Source organism: Anser cygnoides, chromosome 27 (genome assembly GCF_040182565.1).
Source record: "Anser cygnoides isolate HZ-2024a breed goose chromosome 27, Taihu_goose_T2T_genome, whole genome shotgun sequence".
NCBI classification, from domain to species: Eukaryota; Metazoa; Chordata; class Aves; order Anseriformes; family Anatidae; genus Anser; species Anser cygnoides.
In genome coordinates, this window is record NC_089899.1 from 1,185,956 (window position 1) to 1,204,628 (window position 18,673).

Sequence of the window (18,673 nt, forward strand, 5' to 3'; positions counted from 1 at the left end):
CACAGGGGTGGCTGCAGCAGCGCGGTGACACCGGGGTCACCGGGGCCCCACATGGTGCTGAGTCACCGGTGAAATGAGTTTCGGGGAGGCTCAGCCCAGCCTCCGGCCCTTTCCCTGCTGCATTTTCCCCTGGGGTGCACACAACCGCCCCCCCCCCCCCCCCGGGGTGTTCCCCACCCCCCTTTTGCCAGCGGCAAACACATCGCACCGTGCCTCAGTTTCCCTCTGCGGTCACGGTGCCAAGGGGAGGGCTGGGGGCACGTCCCCAAGACACGGGGCACCCCGAGCAGGACAGGGCTCCGGGAGGAGCGGTGGCTGCTGTGTCCCCAGCAGGGTGACCGCCATGTCCCCCCCCCCCGTGGCGTTGCCCTCCCGGCTGTGTCCCTGCAGCCCCGCGCAGCGGTGCCAGCGCTGGCGCAGCGCCCGGTCCTGGCAGGTCCCCGCAGGGACAGGGCGTCCCCGGCCGCGTGGCTGGGTCAGGGCAGACCCCGTGGGGACATTTGGGGCCAGGGGCCAGGCACCGGTGCGGAGCAGCACAGGGCGTGTGTGTGCACGTGGGCGTGAGCGTGCAACCAGCGTGTGCAAACACGGGCTGGGCAGCCCCTGGAAGCAGCAGGGCAGGGGGGGGGAGCTCAGGTCGCTGCCTCGGTTTCCCCCACGGTGATGGCTCTGCCCCTCCCCACCCCCAGGAACCCACCTGGGGGGGGATCTGAGAGAAGGAGCCAGGACCCCCCCCTCCAAGGGGGGCACCCCAAGGGGCTCCGCTCAGCAGCAAAGAGCCCCAGGTGCTGCCGATGCCTGGGCAGGTTTATAAGGGTGGGGGCACCACCCCCCTCCCACGCACCCCACAGGGCTGCAGGAGGGAAGGGCAAGGCCTGAGCCGTTCCTTCCCCCCCCCCAGGGCTGGGGGTGCAAGGCAGGGCGCTGAGCCAAGGGGGAGTCCTGGGGGCGGGGGGATTCCCTGGGAATCCTCCTCGCTGTGGGTGCTGTGAGAAAATCCCCCGGGGTGGGCGTGGGGGGATTTCCTGGCCCTGGGGGGCTCCCACGCTGCCATGTGCTATAGGGCACGGGATCACCCATCTGTCCCCACCCCATGGGAATCTCCAAGCCCCACCACCCTCCTTGTCGTCCCCCCCCCCCGGGGGCTGCAGAGCCCCGCACTGGGGCAGGGGAGCCCGGAGCTGCTGCTCCCTCCCCACCCCGAAACCTGCAAAGCCAGGCAGGGCCCCCCCCCCGCGCACACCCCGCAGGGGCCAGGAAGGGGGGAGAAGACGAACGCAGACACCGACGTGGGTTTTATTGCAAATACATTTTTTATTTTAAATCAGTACAAGAATAGACTCTGCAATAGATTCGGATCAGGGTCTCCAAGTGGCTTGAAGTGCAAAAACTGACCGTGGTGCTGCACGCCTGTCCCATCGCCAGCGTCACCCCCCCCCGGAAAAAAGTTCGTCTGCGAATCCGTCCCTCCGCAGTCCTCCATCAATCGAGTCACGGACGCCCAAAAGAAAACAAAAAAGCCCTCGTCTCCTCCCGGGGCTCCTCGGCACGGCCCCGCGGCCAAGCACGACTCCTCGGCACGGCTCCGGCGCGCGTCCCGCCGGGCCGCCGGCACCGCTCGTCCTTCCCACGCCCGCCGCTGCGGCCAGGCTGCTCCCTTCTCCTCTCCGGTTTTAAAAAGAAAAATGAAGAATCGGCGGGTGTTTGGGTTGGTTTGGTTTAACTGCTTGTTTCTCCTCCGTCTCCCTGCGGTTTTTGGGTTGGTTTTTCCTCCTCCTCCTCCTCCTCTTTCAGGCACCGCGCCGGGCGGCGCGAGGCCGGCTCAGCGCTCCTGCAGGCAGACGTAGGGCACCCACTGGTTCCTGTCGCGGCTCTCGGCGCAGTAACTCGCCACCTCCGCCAGCCCCTGGCTCTTCCAGGCATCCGTGTGCGGGTTCTGGGGGGGGGCGAAAGCACGAGGTGAGCATCGCCGGCACGCGGCCCCGCAGCCCCCGAGTGACTCAGGGCCACCCGGCGCGGCCGTGCATCAGCGCCACGCATCAGCACCACGCATCAGCGCCGTGCCGTGCATCAGCGCCGTGGCGTGCAATCACCGCGGTGGCACCGTGCCGTGCCATCACCGCCGTGCAATCACCGCCCCAACTCACCGTGACTAGGAGGCAGTGCAGGTCGCGGGGCTCAGCGCCCGGCTCGGGGTCGCCCAGGATGGAGGCGAGGCGCTGCATGCCCGACACGCGCAGGATGTGGATGTCGTTGTCGCAGCAGAAGGCTTGGATGAGGGTGAAGTGGATCTGCAGGGCGATGTCGCCTTCGTCCTCCTCGTCCGTGGCCAGCACGCACAGCACCACGCTGTCGGGGTCTCTGTGGGGGGGGGGACGCAGCATTAAGGGGGGGTCAGGATGGGTGCAGACCTCGCACCCCCCCCCCCCCGGTACCGGAGCACGGTGCCGACACCCCGGTGCACCCCAGCGTGCCGATACCACCAGGAACGCGACCCTTGCACCCTCCCCAAAAAAACCCACTGCCCCCCACTTCCCCAAGCCCCCCCAGCCCCGGAGGGCCCCCCCCGGCCACTCACACGTTCATCAGCTTGGCGGACTCGTAGACGCCCACGGTGAGCCGGTCCTGCCGCTGCGCCGCCACCAGCACCCGCTCCACCGCCTCGCTCACCGCCTGCATCCTGGGGGGGGGGGGAGGACACAAAGGGGGGGCCCGGTGAGCGGCTGCGGAGCTGCCGGACCCCCCCCCCTCTCCCAGCCCCGGGTCGCGTCCCCCCTCCCCGCTTACTTGCTGCTATCGCAAGGCACCAGCTCCTCCAGGGTCATGGTGCAATTGTAATCCAGCGGGCGCAAGAAAAAGCCCGAGAGGGATAATCCAAGGAGCGGCGAGGCTCGTTGGTGTCGCGCTGTCGCGATATCGCTGTCGCTGTCGCGATATTCCCCCAGCAGCCGCCGTCCGCCACCAGCCGCAGCCGAGCTCGTTCTGAGCCGCGCCGCGCCCGGCGCCTCCTTTTATAGCCTCCCGCGGGCGGGGCGGGGCGGCGCGCGGCGGCGCCCATTGGCTGGGGCGGAGGGCGGGCGGCGCTCCGATTGGCGGCCCGAGGGGGCGCCCCACGTGGGGCGCGTTGGGCTGCGGGGAAACCCCCGCCCCGAAACTTGGCCCCCCCCCGCCGGGACCGGGAACGGCGCCGGGGGGGGCGAGCACGGGAGGGGGGGGGCATTGGGGGGGGGGGTACCTGGGGGGGGGGCTGCACCCGGGGGGGGCTGCACCCGGGGGGGGGTACCTGGGGGGGGGCTGCACCCGGGGGGGGCTGCACCCGGGGGGGGGTACCTGGGGGGGGGCTGCACCCGGGGGGGGCTGCACCCGGGGGGGGAGCTGGGGGGGTCCTTTGCAAGGGGGGGGGCACGGGGGGGGAGGTTGCAATATGGGGGGGGGGGGGACGGTCCGTGCATTGGGGGGGGGGACCGGGGGGGGTTTTGCAATGGGGGGGGGCACGCTCCGTGCACTGGGGGGGCACCGGGGGGGGTTGCACTGGGGGGGGGTGCGCTGGGGGGGGCGGTTTTTGCAATGGGGGGGACACGACACGGTCCGTGCATTGGCGGGGGGGGGCGGGGGGGGCTTTGCAATGGGGGGGGGCACCGGGGGGATTGCACTCTGGGGGGGGGGGTGCGCTGGGGGGGGCGGTTTTTGCAATGGGGGGGGGAAGACACGGGCCGTGCATTGGGGGGGGGGGACCGGGGGGGGCTTTGCAATGGGGGGGGGCACGCTCCGTGCATTGGGGGGGCACCGGGGGGGTGGGCGCACGGGGGGGGGGGCTCTTTGCAACGTGGGGGGGGCACGCTCCGTGCAAGGGGGGGGTTGCATGGGGGGGGGGCGGTTTTTTTGCAATATGGGGGGGGGAAAAGGTCTGTGCATTTGGGGGGGGATGCACTGGGGGGGGGGGGGCTCTTTGCAACTTGGGGGGGGCACGCTCCGTGCGTTGGGGGGGGGGCGCATCGGGGGGGGTTGCACTGGGGGGGCCGTTGTGCAATATGGGGGGGGCACGCTCCGTGCGTGGGGGGTCGCAGCGGGGGGGTCGCACCGGGGGGGTCGCACCGCGGGGCTGTTGTTTTTTGCAGGGGGGGGCCACGCTCCGTGCGTGGGGGCCGTGCCCGGGGGGGCTCCGAGCGCCGCTGCGCCCCCGTGCGGGGGGGGCGGGACGGGGGGGGGGAGGGGGAGGGGGGGGCTCGGTGCTTGCTCGGGCCCCGCTCGGAGCCCGGCGCTGGGCGGGCGGCGGCTGCCACCTGCCGGGGGGGGGGGACGGGACCGCACCGGGACCCCCCCGGGACCCAGCCCCGTCTGGGCCCATTCGGTGGTGGTGTTCGTCAGCGAAACGTTCGTTTTAGTTCTTTTGTAGTTCTTTTTTATTTTATTATTTATCGTATTTTTTATTTAAGTTTTTCTATTTTTTTATTCCCCTCCTTTTCTTTTCTTTTCTTTTCTTTTCTTTTCTTTTCTTTTCTTTTCTTTTCTTTTCTTTTCTTTTCTTTTCTTTTCTTTTCTTTTCTTTTCTTTTCTTTTCTTTTCTTTTCTTTTCTTTTCTTTTCTTTTCTTTTCTTTTCTTTTCTTTTCTTTTCTTTTCTTTTCTTTTCTTTTCTTTTCTTTTCTTTTTTCTTCCCCTTTCTTCCTCTTTCTTTTCTTCCCTTTCTCCTTTTTTCTCCTTTCTTTTTCCTTTTTCCTTTTTTCCTTTTTCCTTCTTTTCTCTTTCCTTTTCTCTTTCCTTTTTTATTTTTTCTCTTTTTTCCCTCGCCTTTTCTCCTTTCGCTCTATTTCGCTGTTATTTCATTATTTTATCGCCCCCCTGTCCCCCCCCCGCCCGCAGCCCTTCGCCCCCCCCCCCCCACCAGGGGGCGCCAGAGGCCGCGCTGGCGGCGCTCTGCCCCCTTCTCGCTGCTTTCCCGCCGCACTGCCCGCTGGGACTTGTAGTCCCCTCTCGCCCCGCCCCCTCCCGCGCCGAGGGGGCTGGGGACTGCATTACCCAGGGGGCGCCGCGCGGGGGGGACCCGGCGGTACCGGGACATGGCCGGGAGAGCCCCGGGGCCGCGGGTAGGCACCGGGACGGCCCCGGGACGGGGCTGCGGGGCTGGGGGGGGGGGGGCCGGGGTGGGACGGGGCTGGGGGGGTCGGCACCGGCCCGGGGGGAACCAGGAGGACCAGGGGAAACCGGTGGGGACCGGGGACAAGGGGCTCTGTGCGCCCCGGTGCCGTGCCCGGTACCCGGTGCCCGGTCGGTGCTGCTGCCCCCCCCCCGTGCCCCCTCAGGATGCTGCGGGGACCCCAACGTGGAGCGTGACCCCCAGCGAGGAGGAGGAGGAGGAGGAGGAGGAGGAGGAGGAGGAGGAGGAGGAGGAGGAAGGCTCCCGGGGGGGCTCCCCCGGTTCGGGCCGGTTCCGCCCCCCGGGGGGGCCGAGAGGACGGCAGGGCCCCGCTGCCCCCCCCCGCGCCCCCCACAAGGCGGCGGAGCCCCCCCCCGCTGCGAGGCAGAGGAGGAGCGCGAAGGGCGAGCGGGCACCCTGCTCCCCCTGGCCCCCCCAGGTGAGTGCCCGGTTTCCCCCCCCCAAATTTTGGGCCCCCCCCCGGTCCAAACCCCCTCTAACGGGTGCTGCCGGCAGCTGGCGCCCCCCCCGTGGCCCCACGTCCCGTGGGAGGAAGAGGAGGAGGAGGAAGGCGCCTTGGCGGCGATGCTGATGGGCTGGTACATGAGCGGCTACCACACCGGCTTCTACGTGGTACGGGGGGGCTGGGGGGGCAACGAGGGCTTGGCGGGGGGGGGGGGGCCTGGAGGAGCCCCCCGTGACCCTTCCCCGGTTTTTGTGCTCCAGGGTCTCCGGGAGGGCCGGGCGGAGGCCGCTGAGTGCCCAGCGAGGCCGTGCTGCCGGCAGAAGAAATCCCCCCGCAGCTAGGAGGGTAGGGGGGCAGGTGGGTTTGGGGGGGGGACAGGGAGGGAGCCCCCCCTCTGGGCTCCTCGGGGGGGGGTCCTGGCATCGCAGCGCAGCCTGGCTGGGGGGGGGGGGCTCTGGGGGGGCTGGCAGGGCTGTGGGATGTGAAGGGAGGTGGGGGACCCCGCAGGGACCCCAAAGGTTCCGGGGGGGGTGCAGGAACCTTGCAGGAATGTGGGGACGTTGAGGGGGGGTGGGGGTCCACGGGGGGATATGGGGGGGCTGCGGGATGTGGGGAGAGCCGGGGGGCTGTGGGATGATACGGGGGGGGGACCTGGGGACGGGGGAGCTGGGGTTCCCCATTGCTCCTTCCCTGCTGCTCACCTGTGTCTGCTTCCCTCCAGCCAGATCCGTCCCCCTGCGCCCTGCTGGTGTCACCGCGCCTCCGGGAGTCCCGGCCCCACAGATCTGGGAGTCCCGGCCCCACAAATCCTCGTGGCGAAGAGGATGGGAGCAGCCTTCATCCCACCCCGGTGGGTTCAGCATCTCAGCCCTTCCTGGGGGCTGTCCCCCCGGCTCCGTCCCATATCTGTCCCCTCCCGCGGCTCCTTGGGAATAAAACCTGTCTGCGAGACGCGCGCTGGTGGCGAGGGGTCCCTGCACCTCCCACCACGCGGCCCCCAGCCCCGGGGGGGGGGGGCGCAGGATGCGCCCGCCGCAGCCGTGTTTGCTCAGGGAATTGGCCGCGGCGCTGACGTCCGTCCCGCGGCCCCCGCGGGTCCCAGGGGACGGCGTCACCGGGGACGTGTCCCCAACCCCCCGTTCCCTCTTGATGTCAGCTCCGAGTCCGGGGGGCTGCGGGGGGACACCCCGCAGACGGGCGCCCGCTCCCCGTCTGCGTCAGCGGGTGTTTGCCCCCCGCCCGCGGGCTGTAGGGGGGGGGTTATAAAGCGGGACGAGCAGCCGGGGCCGCATCCTGCACCATGGCCAGCGCCTGGCTCTGCCTGCTCTGCGTGGCCGGCTCCGGCCTCATCCTGCTGGGCTCCGGGGAGCCGGGGCTGCGGCCGGCCCCGCGCCAGGAGGAGACGGAGCTGGTAGGGGGCCGGGGGGAGCGGGGCTTGGGGTCTGGGCACCCTGGGGTGCTTCTGGAGCACCCCATTTAGGGGCTGGTTCTGCAGGTGCCCAAGGTTTTGGGGTGCGGGGGTGCCCTGCTGCCGGTTGCTTTCCTGCTTTGGGATCTGGGTGCTTTGGGGGATCGCTTTTGGGTTCATCCCAGCAGCTCTGTTAGGGGAGGGTGTTAGAAAATTAATATTTTCGGTGGGACGTGGGGATTTGCAGCTGTTGCCTGTTTTTCTCTGTGATCCGGGTGCGAGGGGGCGATGCCGGGGGGGGGGTGGTTTGGGAGTGTGACGGTGCCGTGGTGCAGGTCGAGGCGCTGCAGGAGGTGCTGGAGAAGCTGCGGAGCCGGGAGCTGCCGGCGGCCAAGAAGAAGCTGGGCCGGGTGCCCTCGGTACGGCCGGGCAGGGGGTGCTGGGGGGTTGGGGTTGGGGTTGGGGGGGGGGACACCAGACCCCGCTGCGGGGCTGAGCCCCAGTGACGGGATCGGTCCCGCAGTGCCAGCCCCGGGAGCCCTGCGCGGTGCGGAGGGGGGCGCGCTTCGGGACGCGCTGCAGCTGCCCCCCCGGCACCGCCTGCAACCTCCACGTCCTCGAGTGCTCCTGAGGGGCCGGGCGCAGCGGGGTCCCCGGGGACGGTGCCGCCGCCTGGATGCTGCTGGTCCCTGCCTCGTCGGGGGGGGCATGACCTCCTCTCCCCCCCAGCTCCCACCAGCGGGTGCTGCTGGGGGGCCCTGGGGTGCATTAAAGGCCTTGGATCCCGACTGCTGCCTGCTCTGTTGGGTGGGGGGGTCCTGCGGTGCCACCTCTGGGTGCTGGGGAAGTTATTTGGGAACGGGCTGGGGGCTGCGAGGGGGCTTCGCTGCCCGCCCGGCCCCATCCTGCTCAGTGATGCGCTGCACAGCGCCTCCCCTGCACCACGCACTGCGCAGCCTGCACTGGTCAGCAGCTGCTTGGTGCTGCAGCGCGCTGCACTGCACACCCCCTGCACAGCACAGCGGTGCTCAGCACATCCCTGCACTGCACTGCATAGCCACAGCACTGCACGGCGGTGCACAGCACATCCCTGCACTGCATCGCACGGCACTGCCCATCGCTATGCCCCCCAGCCCTACCCTGCACTGCACCCCAATGCTGCATTGCACCCTCCCGGCCCTGCGCCACAACGCTGCACTGCACCCACCCTGCACCACCCTGCACTACTGCACTGCACCCGCACTGTACCCCAACACTGCATTGCACCCTCACAGCCCTGCACCCCAACACTGCACTGCACTGCGTTGCACCCTCCTGGCTCTGCACCCCAGCACTGCATTGCACCCACCCGTCTCTACGCTGCCCTGCACCGCAGCACTGCACTGCACTGCACTGCACCCACCCTGCACTGCACCCTCCTGGTCTTGCACCCTGTCTTGCACTGCACTGCACCCACCCTGCACCCCAACGCTGCACTGCACTGCATTGCACCCTCCTGGCTCTGCAGCCCCGCACTGCATTGCACCCGCCTGGCCCTCTACACCGCCCTGCAGCCCTGCACTGCATTGCACTGCACTGCGCCCGCCCTGCACCCCAACACTGCATTGCACCCTCCCGGCCCTGCACCATCCTGTACCCCAATGCTGCGTTGCACTGCATTGCCCCCGCCCTGCACCCCAACACTGTGTTGCACGGCATTGCACCCTCACAGCCCTGCACCACCCTGCACCCCAATGCTGCGTTGCACGGCATCGCACCCTCCTGGCTCTGCACCCCAGCACTGCATTGCACTGCATTGTGCTGCGCTGCACCCACCCTGCACCCCCACCCTGCCCTGCACCCTCTTGGTCCTGCACCCCGTATTGCATTGCACTGCATTGCACCCCCCTTGCACCCCCACCCTGCCCTGCACCCTCTTGGTCCTGCACCCCGTATTGCATTGCATGCACTGCATGCACCGCACCCCACCCCACCCCGCCCACCCCTCCGCCGCGCGGGCCCCACCGCCCCGACCCCGCCCTGCCATCGCCCCTTTAACCCTCCCCCTCCTCTCCCCCGCCCCTCCCTCCGCGGTCCCCTCCGCGCTCCCCCATTGGCCCGCGGTGACGTCAGCGGGCGGGGCCCGGCCGAGCGCTGCCGCGGGGCGGGGCCGGCGGGAGGCGGCGGCGGCGGCGGCGGCTGCGGGGGGCGCCCAAGATGGCGGCGGCGGCGGCGGCGGCTCCGGGCCCCGCGGCGGGGCCGCGCCGCTTCTCGCTGCTGGCGATCGTGGGCGGCGGCTGCCACCGGCCCGGGCTGCTGGCGGCCGCCCTGCAGCAGCTGGAGCGAGGTGAGCCCGGGGGGAGCTCCCCGGTCCCGGCCCCGGCCCCGGGCCCCGCGTGGCTGAGCCCCGCCGCCGGGAGCGGGGCCGTCGGGGGGGTCCGCCCCCGCTCCCCCCCCCCCACACGCACACACCGGGGGCTGCTCCCGTGGGGCCTCCGCGGGTGGGGCCGTGGCCTGCGGGGGGGGGGGCTGCAATGGGAGCCGCGGGAGCTGCCCCGGGGATCTGCCCCCGGGGAGCCGGGATCTGCCCCGGGATCCACGGGAGCTGCCCCCTCTCCTGCCCCAGGGACCCGGGATCATCCCTGGGATGTGGCTCTGGATCCCCGGGATCTGCCCCCGTCTCCTGCCCCTGGATCCCCAGGATCTGCCCCCAGCATCCCCGGGATCTGCCCCCGTCTCCTGCCCCTGGATCCCCAGGATCTTCTCCGGGATCCCCAGGATCTGTCCTGTCTAATGCCCCAGGGACCCAGGATCTGTCCCCCCCCCAGATCCCCAGGATCTGCCCCATCTCCTGCTCTGGATCCCCAGGATCTGCCCTATCTGCTGCCCCAGGCCCCTGGGATCTGCCCCCCATAATCCTCAGGATCTGCTTCATCTCTTGCTCTGGATCCCCTGGATCTCCTTCCCCAGGATCCTTAGGATCTGCCCTTTGGATCCCCAGCATCTGCCACCCCAAATCCCCCTGGATTTGCCTCCCAGATCCCCAGGATCTGCTCCATCTCCTCCCGCAGGGATCTGCCCCCCCGGATCCCCAGGATTTGCCCCATCTGCTGCCCCAGCCCCCCGGGATCTGCCCCTGGATCTCTGGGATCTGTCCATGAGTCCCCAGGATCTGCCCTATCTGATGCCCCAGGGACCCGGGATCTGCCCCCCCGGATCCTCTGGATCCCCTGGATCTGCTCTTCCAAGATCCTTAGGATCTGCCCGTCAGATCCCCAGCATCTGTCCCCCCCAAATCCCCTGGATCTGCCCCCCCAGATCCCCTGGATCTGCCCCATCTCCTACACCAGGGAGCTGGGATCTGCCCCCCCCAGATCCCCGGGATCTGCCCCATCTCCTCCCCCAGGAATCTGCCCCCCCAGCCCCCCAGGATCTGCCCCATCTCCTGCCCCAGACCCCTGGGATCTGCACCAGCTCCCCAGCCCCCCAGGATCTGCCCCTGTTCCTGCCCCAGACGCGCGGTACCCCCACCCCTTACCCCTCCCCTCCTGCCCTGCCCCCCCTCTCTCCCCCCCCCTCCTGCCCCTCTAGGATCTGCCCCGGGCTCTGGGGGCTGTGGCTGCGCCCCTGCGCCCCCGTCCCCTCCCCTCGTCACCCCCTGGGGCCAGGACCCCCCGCCTCGTGTCCCCACGGGACCCGGCCCCACGCGAGGCCGTGGCCAAACCCCCGGCCACCCCCAGCACCGCTGGGGAACCCCCCGAAAACGGCCCCGGCTGCGCCCCAACGCTCGCCGGCGCCTTGTGCAACGCCGGTGGCCTTGCGCCATCGCCCACCGGGGGGGGGGAGCCGTTGGCGGGCGGCGGCGGTTGCGACCCCCCCAGGAAACCCCCCCCCCGGTACCGGGGGTGCTGGGGGCTGCTGGGGTTTGGGGCTGCTGCCTGGGTAGGGGGGCTTCCAACCCCTGCTATGGGAGCAGGGAGCAGCCAGAACCTCCGGCACCGCTAATTGCCTTAATTACCGCCTTTGAAGAGGTGCCGGGGAGGCGCTCCCGGAGCCCCAGGGGACGAGGTTTGGGCTGGCAGCGGCGGCGCGGCCGTGAGTCACCGCGCAAGGTGCACGCGCCGCCGGCACCGGCATCGCACCGGGGGACCCCAAACCGGGAACCCCGCGCCGGGGACCCCCCCACGCCGCCCCCGTCCCCCCGTGGCGTGCTCCCGGGGTCCGGAGGGCAGCGGCGTCCCCCCAAAAATTGAGCTGCCACCTGGGGGTGTTGGGGGCCCCGCGGGTGTCGGTGACGCCGGCACGGCCCCTGCGCCACGTCCCCGGGATCGGGGTTATATGGGAAGGGGATCAGGGTGGATTTGGGGGGACAGTCCCCACCGTGGCTGTGTGGGCGGCGAAACCGTCCCCTTCTTTAGCCTGTGCCGTGCAGAAGGGGACAGCGGGGGCTAGGAGGAGGGGGTGACACGGGCTGCGGGACGGGGACGGGGCTCTGTGCGGGGGGCGGCGGGCGCTGAGGTCGCCGTGTCCCGCAGGGATCCGCTCCTGGGACATCGACCTCGCCTCCTGCAACCTGGACGAGCAGCTGAAGCTCTTCGTCTCCCGCCACTCCGCCACCTTCTCCAGCATCGTCAAAGGTTAAAAAAAAAAAAAAAAAAAGGGGGGGGGGGCGCACCCGGAGGGGGCGACGGCCCCCAGACGGCTCCGTCGGCGGGGTCCTCGCCTGCCCCCGCGGCGGTGCCAAATTCACGCGTTCCCCGGAGGGCTCGGGGCGCTCCCTGCGAGCCCCGAGCTGCTTCTGTAAAAACCCTTTTTTGTGCCCAGACGGTGTCGGCCGCCGCCGCTCCGTGCCCCGGGGGCTGAGCCCTGTGATTCCCACGTGGAAAACCCCGGAAAACCGCTTCCTTCGTGGCCACAGCGTCCCCTGCCCCCGGGGGGGGGGGGGCACCGGCGCTGGCTTCAAGGGCTGCGGTTTCTCGAGGGGCCGCAGCGCCGGCACATCGTGTCCCACCCCTCCCCGCCACCCTGTGCTCACAAGTTGGCACCCATGGGGGTGTCCCCGTCCCCTGGTTGTCCCCAGCAGGGGCTCAGCTGAGTTCTTCCCCGCTCCTGGGGGCGGCGGGTGTCTGGGCAGGGGGGTGAAGCCCCCGGACCGCAGGGAACATCCGATGGTGGGGATAGGGGGGGCTGCCCCGGCCCAGCCACCCCCCCCTTTTCCTCCGCTCCCCGCGGCAGGAAGGACGTGGGAAGCACGGCGGATCCTCCCGCGTCCCGGCCGCTGGCTGTCCCTCTTCCGCAGGGGAAGCGGGCAGGATCCGTCCCTGCCCCGGCTGTCCCCGTGCTGGGCATTTTTCCGTCCGTCCCCCCCAGCCCAACACGGCTTGGGGGTGTCCCCTGGGGGTATCCACACCTGGGGGGCGCGGAGGGGTCCTGCTGGGACCATTTTGGTGCTGGGCCGGGTGGCAGCCGTCGTCCCCGCAGGTCAGCGGACCCTCCACCACCGCGGCGATGTGCTGGAGACCCTGGTGCTGCTCAACCCCTCCGACAAGTCCCTGTGCGACGAGGTGAGCTGGGGGGGGGGGGGGCTGCGGGATCCCCACAGGGTGGGGGGTGTACGTGTGTGGGGGGGTTTAAAGGCGTCCTCACGTCCCCCCTCCCCGTCCCCAGCTGCGAAACCTCATCACGGACGTGTCGCAGCACAAGCTGCTGGTGTTCGCGGGGCCCTGCGTGGAGGAGACGGGCGAGCTGATGCTGCAGACGGGCTGCTTCTCCCTGCGGGACTTCATCCAGATCTTCACCGACAAGGAGGTGCGGGGACGGGCTGCGGGGTGGCGGGGGGGCAGCGTGCCGGGCCGTGCCGTGTCGTCTGCTCGCGTTCCCGGCACGGTGGTGGAGCGAGGGGGAGCTGGGCCGAGCGTCGGCGCTGCAGGCACATCCCTCTGTCTGCTGCAGGGGGGGGGGATTGGCTGTATCCTGACCCTGAGCACCGGCGGTGGGTGTAAATCAGGGATCGACACCCCGTGGGCATCGTGTTTGCAGCCAGCAGTGGGAGGGGGACAGGGCGGTGGGGTCCCCAAAACAGCCAGCGGTGAGCACTGGGAGGGGGACAGGGCTGTGGGGTCCCCAAAACCCCCAGGGAAAGGGTGCGCTGTGCTTGTAGAGGGAGGGGGCTGCCCCGTCTCAAGGGACCCCGGGTGCCCCGTGCCGGGCGGCGCGAGCAGGGTCCTGCCTGAAGCTCCGTCTGTCCCCGTCCCCTCGCAGGTCGGGGAGATCCTGAGCTCCGCGGACCCCTCGGCCAAGGCCAGGCTGACCATCAGCTGCCCCGACTTCGGGGAGTGGAAGGACTCGGGCTTGGACCACCACAACCTCCAGGACTTCATCGAGCTGCGCTACAACCCGGGCTGCATCCTGCCCGAGATGGAGGGGCTGGAGGAGTTCATGGAGTACCTCTCGGAGTCGCTGGAGCCCCAGTCCCCCTTCGACCTCCTCGAGCCCCCCACCATGGTCGGCTTCCTCAAGCTCTCCAAGCCCTGCTGCTATATCTTCCCGGGCGGGAGAGGGGACTCGGCTTTCTTCGCCGTCAACGGTTTCAACGTGTTGGTCAACGGGGGCTCCAACCCCAAGTCGTCCTTCTGGAAGCTGGTCCGGCACCTGGACCGCATCGACTCCATCCTGGTGACGCACGCGGGCACGGACAGCCTGCCCGGCGTCAACAGCCTGCTGCAGAGGAAGCTGGCCGAGCTGGAGGAGGACCCGTCCTCGCAGGGCTCGCAGGGCAACGGGGACTGGGCCAAGAACCTCATCTCCCCGGAGCTGGGCGTCGTCTTCCTCAACGCCTCCGAGAAGCTGAAGGCCATCAAGGGCAACTCGCGGGTGCTGAAGAGCTGTGACGAGGCCGCCCTGACGCTGCACTACCTGGAGAAGTTGGGCATCCGCCCCAACCCGCTGGCCCGCGATGGCGGCCCCCGCGTGGAGCCCACCGTCCTCTTCCAGAAGATGGGAGTGGGCCGGCTGGACATGTACGTCCTCAACCCCGTGAAGGGCACCAAGGAGCTGGAGTTCCTCCTGCAGCAGTGGTCGGGCGACGGCTACCCCAAGGAGCAGGAGCTGCCCCTGCAGTGCCTCACCTCCGTCTGCGCCCTGCTCGTCTGGCACCCCGTCAGCCCCTCCGAGAAGATCATCCGCGTCCTCTTCCCCGGCTGCACGCCCCAGGCCCGCATCCTGGAGGGGCTGGAGAAGGTGAAGCACCTGGAGTTCCTCAAGCACCCCGTGGTCACCAAGAACGACCTGAAGGGGCCCTCGGCGCCCCAGCCCGAGAAGCAGCTCAAGCAGAGGAGGACGGAGAGCAAGGAGAGCCTCAAGTCTTCCTCCAAGCTCAGCCTGGTGGACGCCGGGGCGCCCGCGCTGAAGGAGAAGGCCCCGAAGGCGGAGAAGAAGGAGGTGAAGGCGGGGACCAAGGAGAAGCCGAAACCTCCGGGGGAGATGACGAGAGCGGGGTTGGAAGAGGAGAAGGCCAAGGATGCTCGAGCCAAGCTGGACTCTTCGACGGAGAAGCTGAAAGCGGACGCCAAGCCCAAGCTGAGCAAGGAGAAAGCGGCGCCCAAGAAGGAGCCCGCGCCGCGGAAGGAGGAGAAGAAGCCGCTGAAGAAGGAGGAGGGAGGGGGCGAGGCGAAGGGGGAGGCCAAGAAGGAGGTGAAGGCGGTGAAGAAGGAGGTGAAGGCTGACACGCTGCGGAAGGACGTGAAGGAGAACAAGGCAGAGCCCAAGGCTGCCGCAAAGCTCCCGGCCCGCAAAGCGCCGGTGCCGGAGGCCCGCAAACCCCCGGCCAAGGCCGGCAGCCTCAAGAAGTCCACGCTCAAGAAGGAGCCGGAGAAGCCCAAGGCCAAAGCCGCCAAGGAGCCGGGCGCCAAGAAGGAGCCGGGGACGTCGGAGGGCTCCAAGTCCTCCTCGCCCGAGGACATGCAGCCGGCGGGCGCCTCGCCGGGGGCCGAGGGGAGGAGGAGGAAGGAGGAGTCGCCGGACGAAGGCATCACCACGGCCGAGAGCGAGCTGGAGCCCTCGCCGCTGGAGAACGGGGGTGCCGGCAGGGGGCCGGATTTGGGCTGCCTGGAGAACGGCGTGGAGGACCCCGAGAGCCCCCAGCGCTTCCGCTACCCCGAGGGCAGCCCCTTCAGGGCCGTCGGCCCCCCCTCGCCCCTGGCCAAGACCCCCAAGAGCGAGCGCAGCGTCATCTTCGACCTGACGCCCACCGGGCTGCTCAACCACGGCCCCGAGGGCGCCGAGGATCCCTGCGGCAGCTCCGAGGAGAAGACCCTGGAGATGATGTCCCCGGCCAGCTCGGGGCCGGCCAGCGCCGGGCACACTCCCTTCCACCAGTCGCCGGTGGAGGAAGCCGGGGAGGATCCGGGCGCCGGCGCCACCAAGCAGCCCAACGCCCCCTGGCCGCCGGGCGCGGGCCGAGCCTCGCACGACAGCTCGGGCTCCTCGCAGGAGAAGCAGGCGGGCTGCCTGTCCCTCAGCCCCTTCAAGGACGACGTCCCCGACGTGTCGCCCACCATCACCACCCCCTCGCTGCCGGCCGAGGTGGGCTCCCCGCACTCCACCGAGGTGGACGAGTCGCTCTCGGTCTCCTTCGAGCAGGTTCTGCCCCCCGTCAGCGAGTCCCCCCAGGAGGAGGGCGCCCGGCCCCGGGGGGCCAGCGGCACGCCGGAGCCCGAGCCGGCGGCCACCAAGGGGGGGCTGTCCCTGCCCCTGCGGCCCTGCCACCACCAGCACCACCCGCCGCGGCACGGCCGCCGCTCCGACTCGCCCCACGACGTCGACCTGTGCCTGGTGTCGCCCTGCGAGTTCGAGCATCCCAAATCGGGGCGCTCGCCCGCCGCCAGCCCCCGGGACTTGTCGGACAGCGACCCCTCGCAGGAGCTGGCGCAGCCCCCGGCGCGCCGCCGCGGCCGGGCCCCCCCTCCAGCGGGCGAGACGCCCCCCACCTCCGTCAGCGAGTCGCTGCCCACCCTCTCCGACTCCGACGTCCCGCCGGCCACCGAGGACTGCCCCTCCATCCTGGCCGACGGGCTGGAGTCGGACGAGGACTCGGAGCAGCCCCCCCGCGGCCCCCCCAGGCCCCGCGACCCTCTGCCGGCCCCCATGAAGGACCCCTGCCCCATCCCCGCCCAGCCCGGCATCTGCATGGTGGACCCCGAGGCGCTGCCCAAGAAGGAGCCCCCCGGCAAGGCCAAGCGCACCCCGTCCCGCGCGGGCTCGGCGCCCGCCGGCCCCAAAACCGAGACCCCCAAGCCCACCGGCCCGGCCACCAAGGGCAGGGCTCCCCCCTCCGCCAGCTCGGGCCGCGACGCCGGGGACAAGGCCAGGCTGCCCCCCGGGGACAAGAAGGGCCCCCCCGGCGGCCCCGCGACGGCACGCGGTGCTGGAGCCAAGCCGCTGGCAGGAGCCGGCCGGGCGTCGCCGGCAGGTACGGGGCTGGGGAGGGGGGGCACGGGGACACCCGTGGGGGGAAATTTTGGGGGCTGGAGGCGGCTGGGGGCTGCCCCTCGCTGCCCTAGAGCTGCGTCCTTATCCCTACAGGCTCACGTGCTGCGGCCCCCCCGGGCCCCCCCGTCTACGTGGACCTGGCGTACCTGCCGGGCTCGTGGAGCGCCCGCACGGTGGACGAGGAGTTTTTCCGGCGCGTGCGCTCCCTCTGCTACGTGGTGAGCGGCGACGACCACCTGAAGGAGGGCGTCCTGCGGCCCATCCTGGACGCCCTGCTGGCCGGCAAGCACCAGTGGGGCACCGACACCCAGGTGAGCCCCCCCACCTCGGGCGTGTGTGTGTCCCCCCCCCCACCCGTCTTCCGCGAGAACGCGGCGAGCGCAGGGGATGGAGCATCCCCGCGGTGCCACCAGCCCCGCGCGGTGGCATCCGTCCCCTCCTGGCTCGTTTGTCCCGTTCGCCGTGATGGCGCGGTGCTGGGGGGGTCCCGGCCTGGTGCTGGGGGGGTCCCGGCACGGTGCTGGGTGTCCCATCCTGGGGGTCCTGGTGTGGTGCTGGGGGGTCCCAGCACGGTGCTGGGGGGTCCCTGTCTGTGGTCCTGGGGGTCCCCATCGTGGTGCTGGGGGGTCCCCATCGTGGTGCTGGGGATCGTGGTGTGGTGCTGGGGGGTCCCCATCGTGGTGCTTGGGGGTCCCAGCACAGTCCTGGGGGGTCCTGCTGTGGTCCTGGGGGGTCCTGGCACGGTGCTGGGGGTTCCCATCGTGGTGCTGGGGGTCCTGGTGTGGTGCTGGGGGGGGTCCCATTGTGGTGCTGGGGGTCCCCATCATGATTTGGGGGGTCCCCATCGTGGTCCTTGGGGGTCCTGGCATGGTCCTTGGGGGTCCTGCTGTGGTCCTGGGGGTCCCGGCACGGTGCTGGAGGTCCCCATTGTGGTGCTGGGGGGTCCCGGCACGGTGCTGGGGGTCCCCATCGTGGTCCTGGGGGGTCCCGGCACCGTCCTTGGGGGTCCTGCTGTGGTGCTGGGGGTCTCCGGCACGGTCCTGGGGGTTCCCATCGTGGTCCTGGGGGTCCCGGCACGGTCCTGGGGGGTCCCCATCGTGGTCCTGGGGGGTCCTGGCCACGGTGCTGGAGGTCCCCATTGTGATGCTGGGGGTTTTCTGGCCTGGTGCTGGGGGGTCCCCATCGTGGTGCTGGGGGGTCCCCATCGTGGTGCTGGGGGTCCTGGCCTGGTGCTGGGGGTCCCGTCGTGGTGCTGGGGGCTCTCCCGTGGCGGTGACGTGGCGCCGCCGCTGTCCCCGCAGGTGACGCTGATCCCCACCTTCGACTCGCTGGTGATGCACGAGTGGTACCAGGAGACCCACGACCGGCAGCAGGAGCTGGGCATCACGGTGCTGGGCAGCAACAGCACCGTGGCCATGCAGGATGAGACCTTCCCCGCCTGCAAGGTGGAGTTCTGAGCACGGAGGCGGCGGCGTGGGCTTCATCCCCACCCTCCTCCTCCTCCTCCTCCTCCTCCTCCTCCTCTGCGCTGTCCCCCCCTCCCCTCCCACCCAGCGGCCCCCAGCCGCCGTGGTTTGGAGGGAAGGGGGGTAGGAAGCTGCAGGAGGAGGGGGGAGTTGTGCCCCCCAGCCTGGCAGGGGTCCCGGGGGCCCCGCAGCACCCCCCGTGCCGCACCGTCACGCCGCCTGGCTCGCGCACTCCTCACTCTGCACCCAGCACGGCCCCGGGGGGCGAGGGACCAGCTTGGGGGGGGGGTGACACTGCCAGCAGGGGGGGGGGGTGACACTGCCAGCCATGGGGGGGGGGCGATGCTGCCCCCCCCCCCCCCCCCGGGGCAGGATCCGGCCCCTCCTGCGGCCGTGCCCGGCCAAATCCTGGCGGGCACCGCGATTGAACAGGGTAAATTTTTTGTTGTTTGCTGCCCCCAACCCTTATCTGGAGAAGCCACTACTGCCCCCCCCCCCCGGGTACCCTGCCCCCCCCCGGGTACCCGGCCCTCGGGGGGGGGGGGAGCTGAACCCCTTCCTGGGGGCACCACGGCCCCCCCACGGCTATGGGGCTGTGCCGAGGCCGTGGGGCGGCTGCTCCTACGGCACTACAGCGCCCGGCACCGTCCCCCGCGCACGCACGGCCCCCCCCCCCCAAAAAAAAAAAAATTCGGCGAAGAGCAAAGCGTGCCCCCCCCCCCATCATCAC

At 70.5% G+C, this 18,673-nt stretch overlaps 3 protein-coding genes across 7 annotated transcripts; 2 read left to right on the forward strand and 1 right to left on the reverse strand.

Moving 5' to 3' along the window:
• Positions 1-1,290: 1,290 nt before the first annotated feature.
• On the reverse strand, positions 1,291-2,972 carry GADD45B (growth arrest and DNA damage inducible beta). The gene is made up of 4 exons (XM_066983869.1): positions 2,788-2,972; positions 2,579-2,680; positions 2,148-2,361; positions 1,291-1,936 (listed from the first exon to the last, which is right to left on the reverse strand). Exons 1-4 carry the CDS (start codon positions 2,823-2,825, stop codon positions 1,823-1,825), a joined length of 468 nt encoding a protein of 155 aa, XP_066839970.1. The 5' UTR covers positions 2,826-2,972; the 3' UTR covers positions 1,291-1,822.
• Positions 2,973-4,918: 1,946 nt separating this feature from the next.
• LOC136787009 (cocaine- and amphetamine-regulated transcript protein-like) lies at positions 4,919-7,797 on the forward strand. Of its 5 annotated transcripts, XM_066983791.1 has the most exons (7): positions 4,940-5,085; positions 5,302-5,574; positions 5,652-5,768; positions 5,862-5,958; positions 6,323-7,012; positions 7,345-7,428; positions 7,533-7,797. In XM_066983791.1, exons 5-7 carry the CDS (start codon positions 6,902-6,904, stop codon positions 7,638-7,640), a joined length of 303 nt encoding a protein of 100 aa, XP_066839892.1. In that variant the 5' UTR covers positions 4,940-5,085; positions 5,302-5,574; positions 5,652-5,768; positions 5,862-5,958; positions 6,323-6,901; the 3' UTR covers positions 7,641-7,797. The 5 variants fall into 5 exon arrangements, with proteins under 5 accessions (XP_066839891.1, XP_066839889.1, XP_066839892.1 ...); XM_066983790.1 differs by lacking the exons at positions 7,345-7,428; positions 7,533-7,797 and having other exon boundaries at positions 4,919-5,085; positions 5,862-5,946; positions 6,327-6,552; XM_066983788.1 differs by lacking the exons at positions 7,345-7,428; positions 7,533-7,797 and having other exon boundaries at positions 4,927-5,085; positions 5,862-5,946; positions 6,323-6,552.
• A 1,357-nt stretch (positions 7,798-9,154) lies between these two features.
• On the forward strand, positions 9,155-17,938 carry MAP1S (microtubule associated protein 1S). The gene is made up of 7 exons (XM_066983785.1): positions 9,155-9,335; positions 11,524-11,625; positions 12,470-12,552; positions 12,656-12,796; positions 13,250-16,457; positions 16,571-16,788; positions 17,779-17,938. Exons 1-7 carry the CDS (start codon positions 9,206-9,208, stop codon positions 17,932-17,934), a joined length of 4,038 nt encoding a protein of 1,345 aa, XP_066839886.1. The 5' UTR covers positions 9,155-9,205; the 3' UTR covers positions 17,935-17,938.
• The last annotated feature ends 735 nt before the right edge of the window (positions 17,939-18,673 follow it).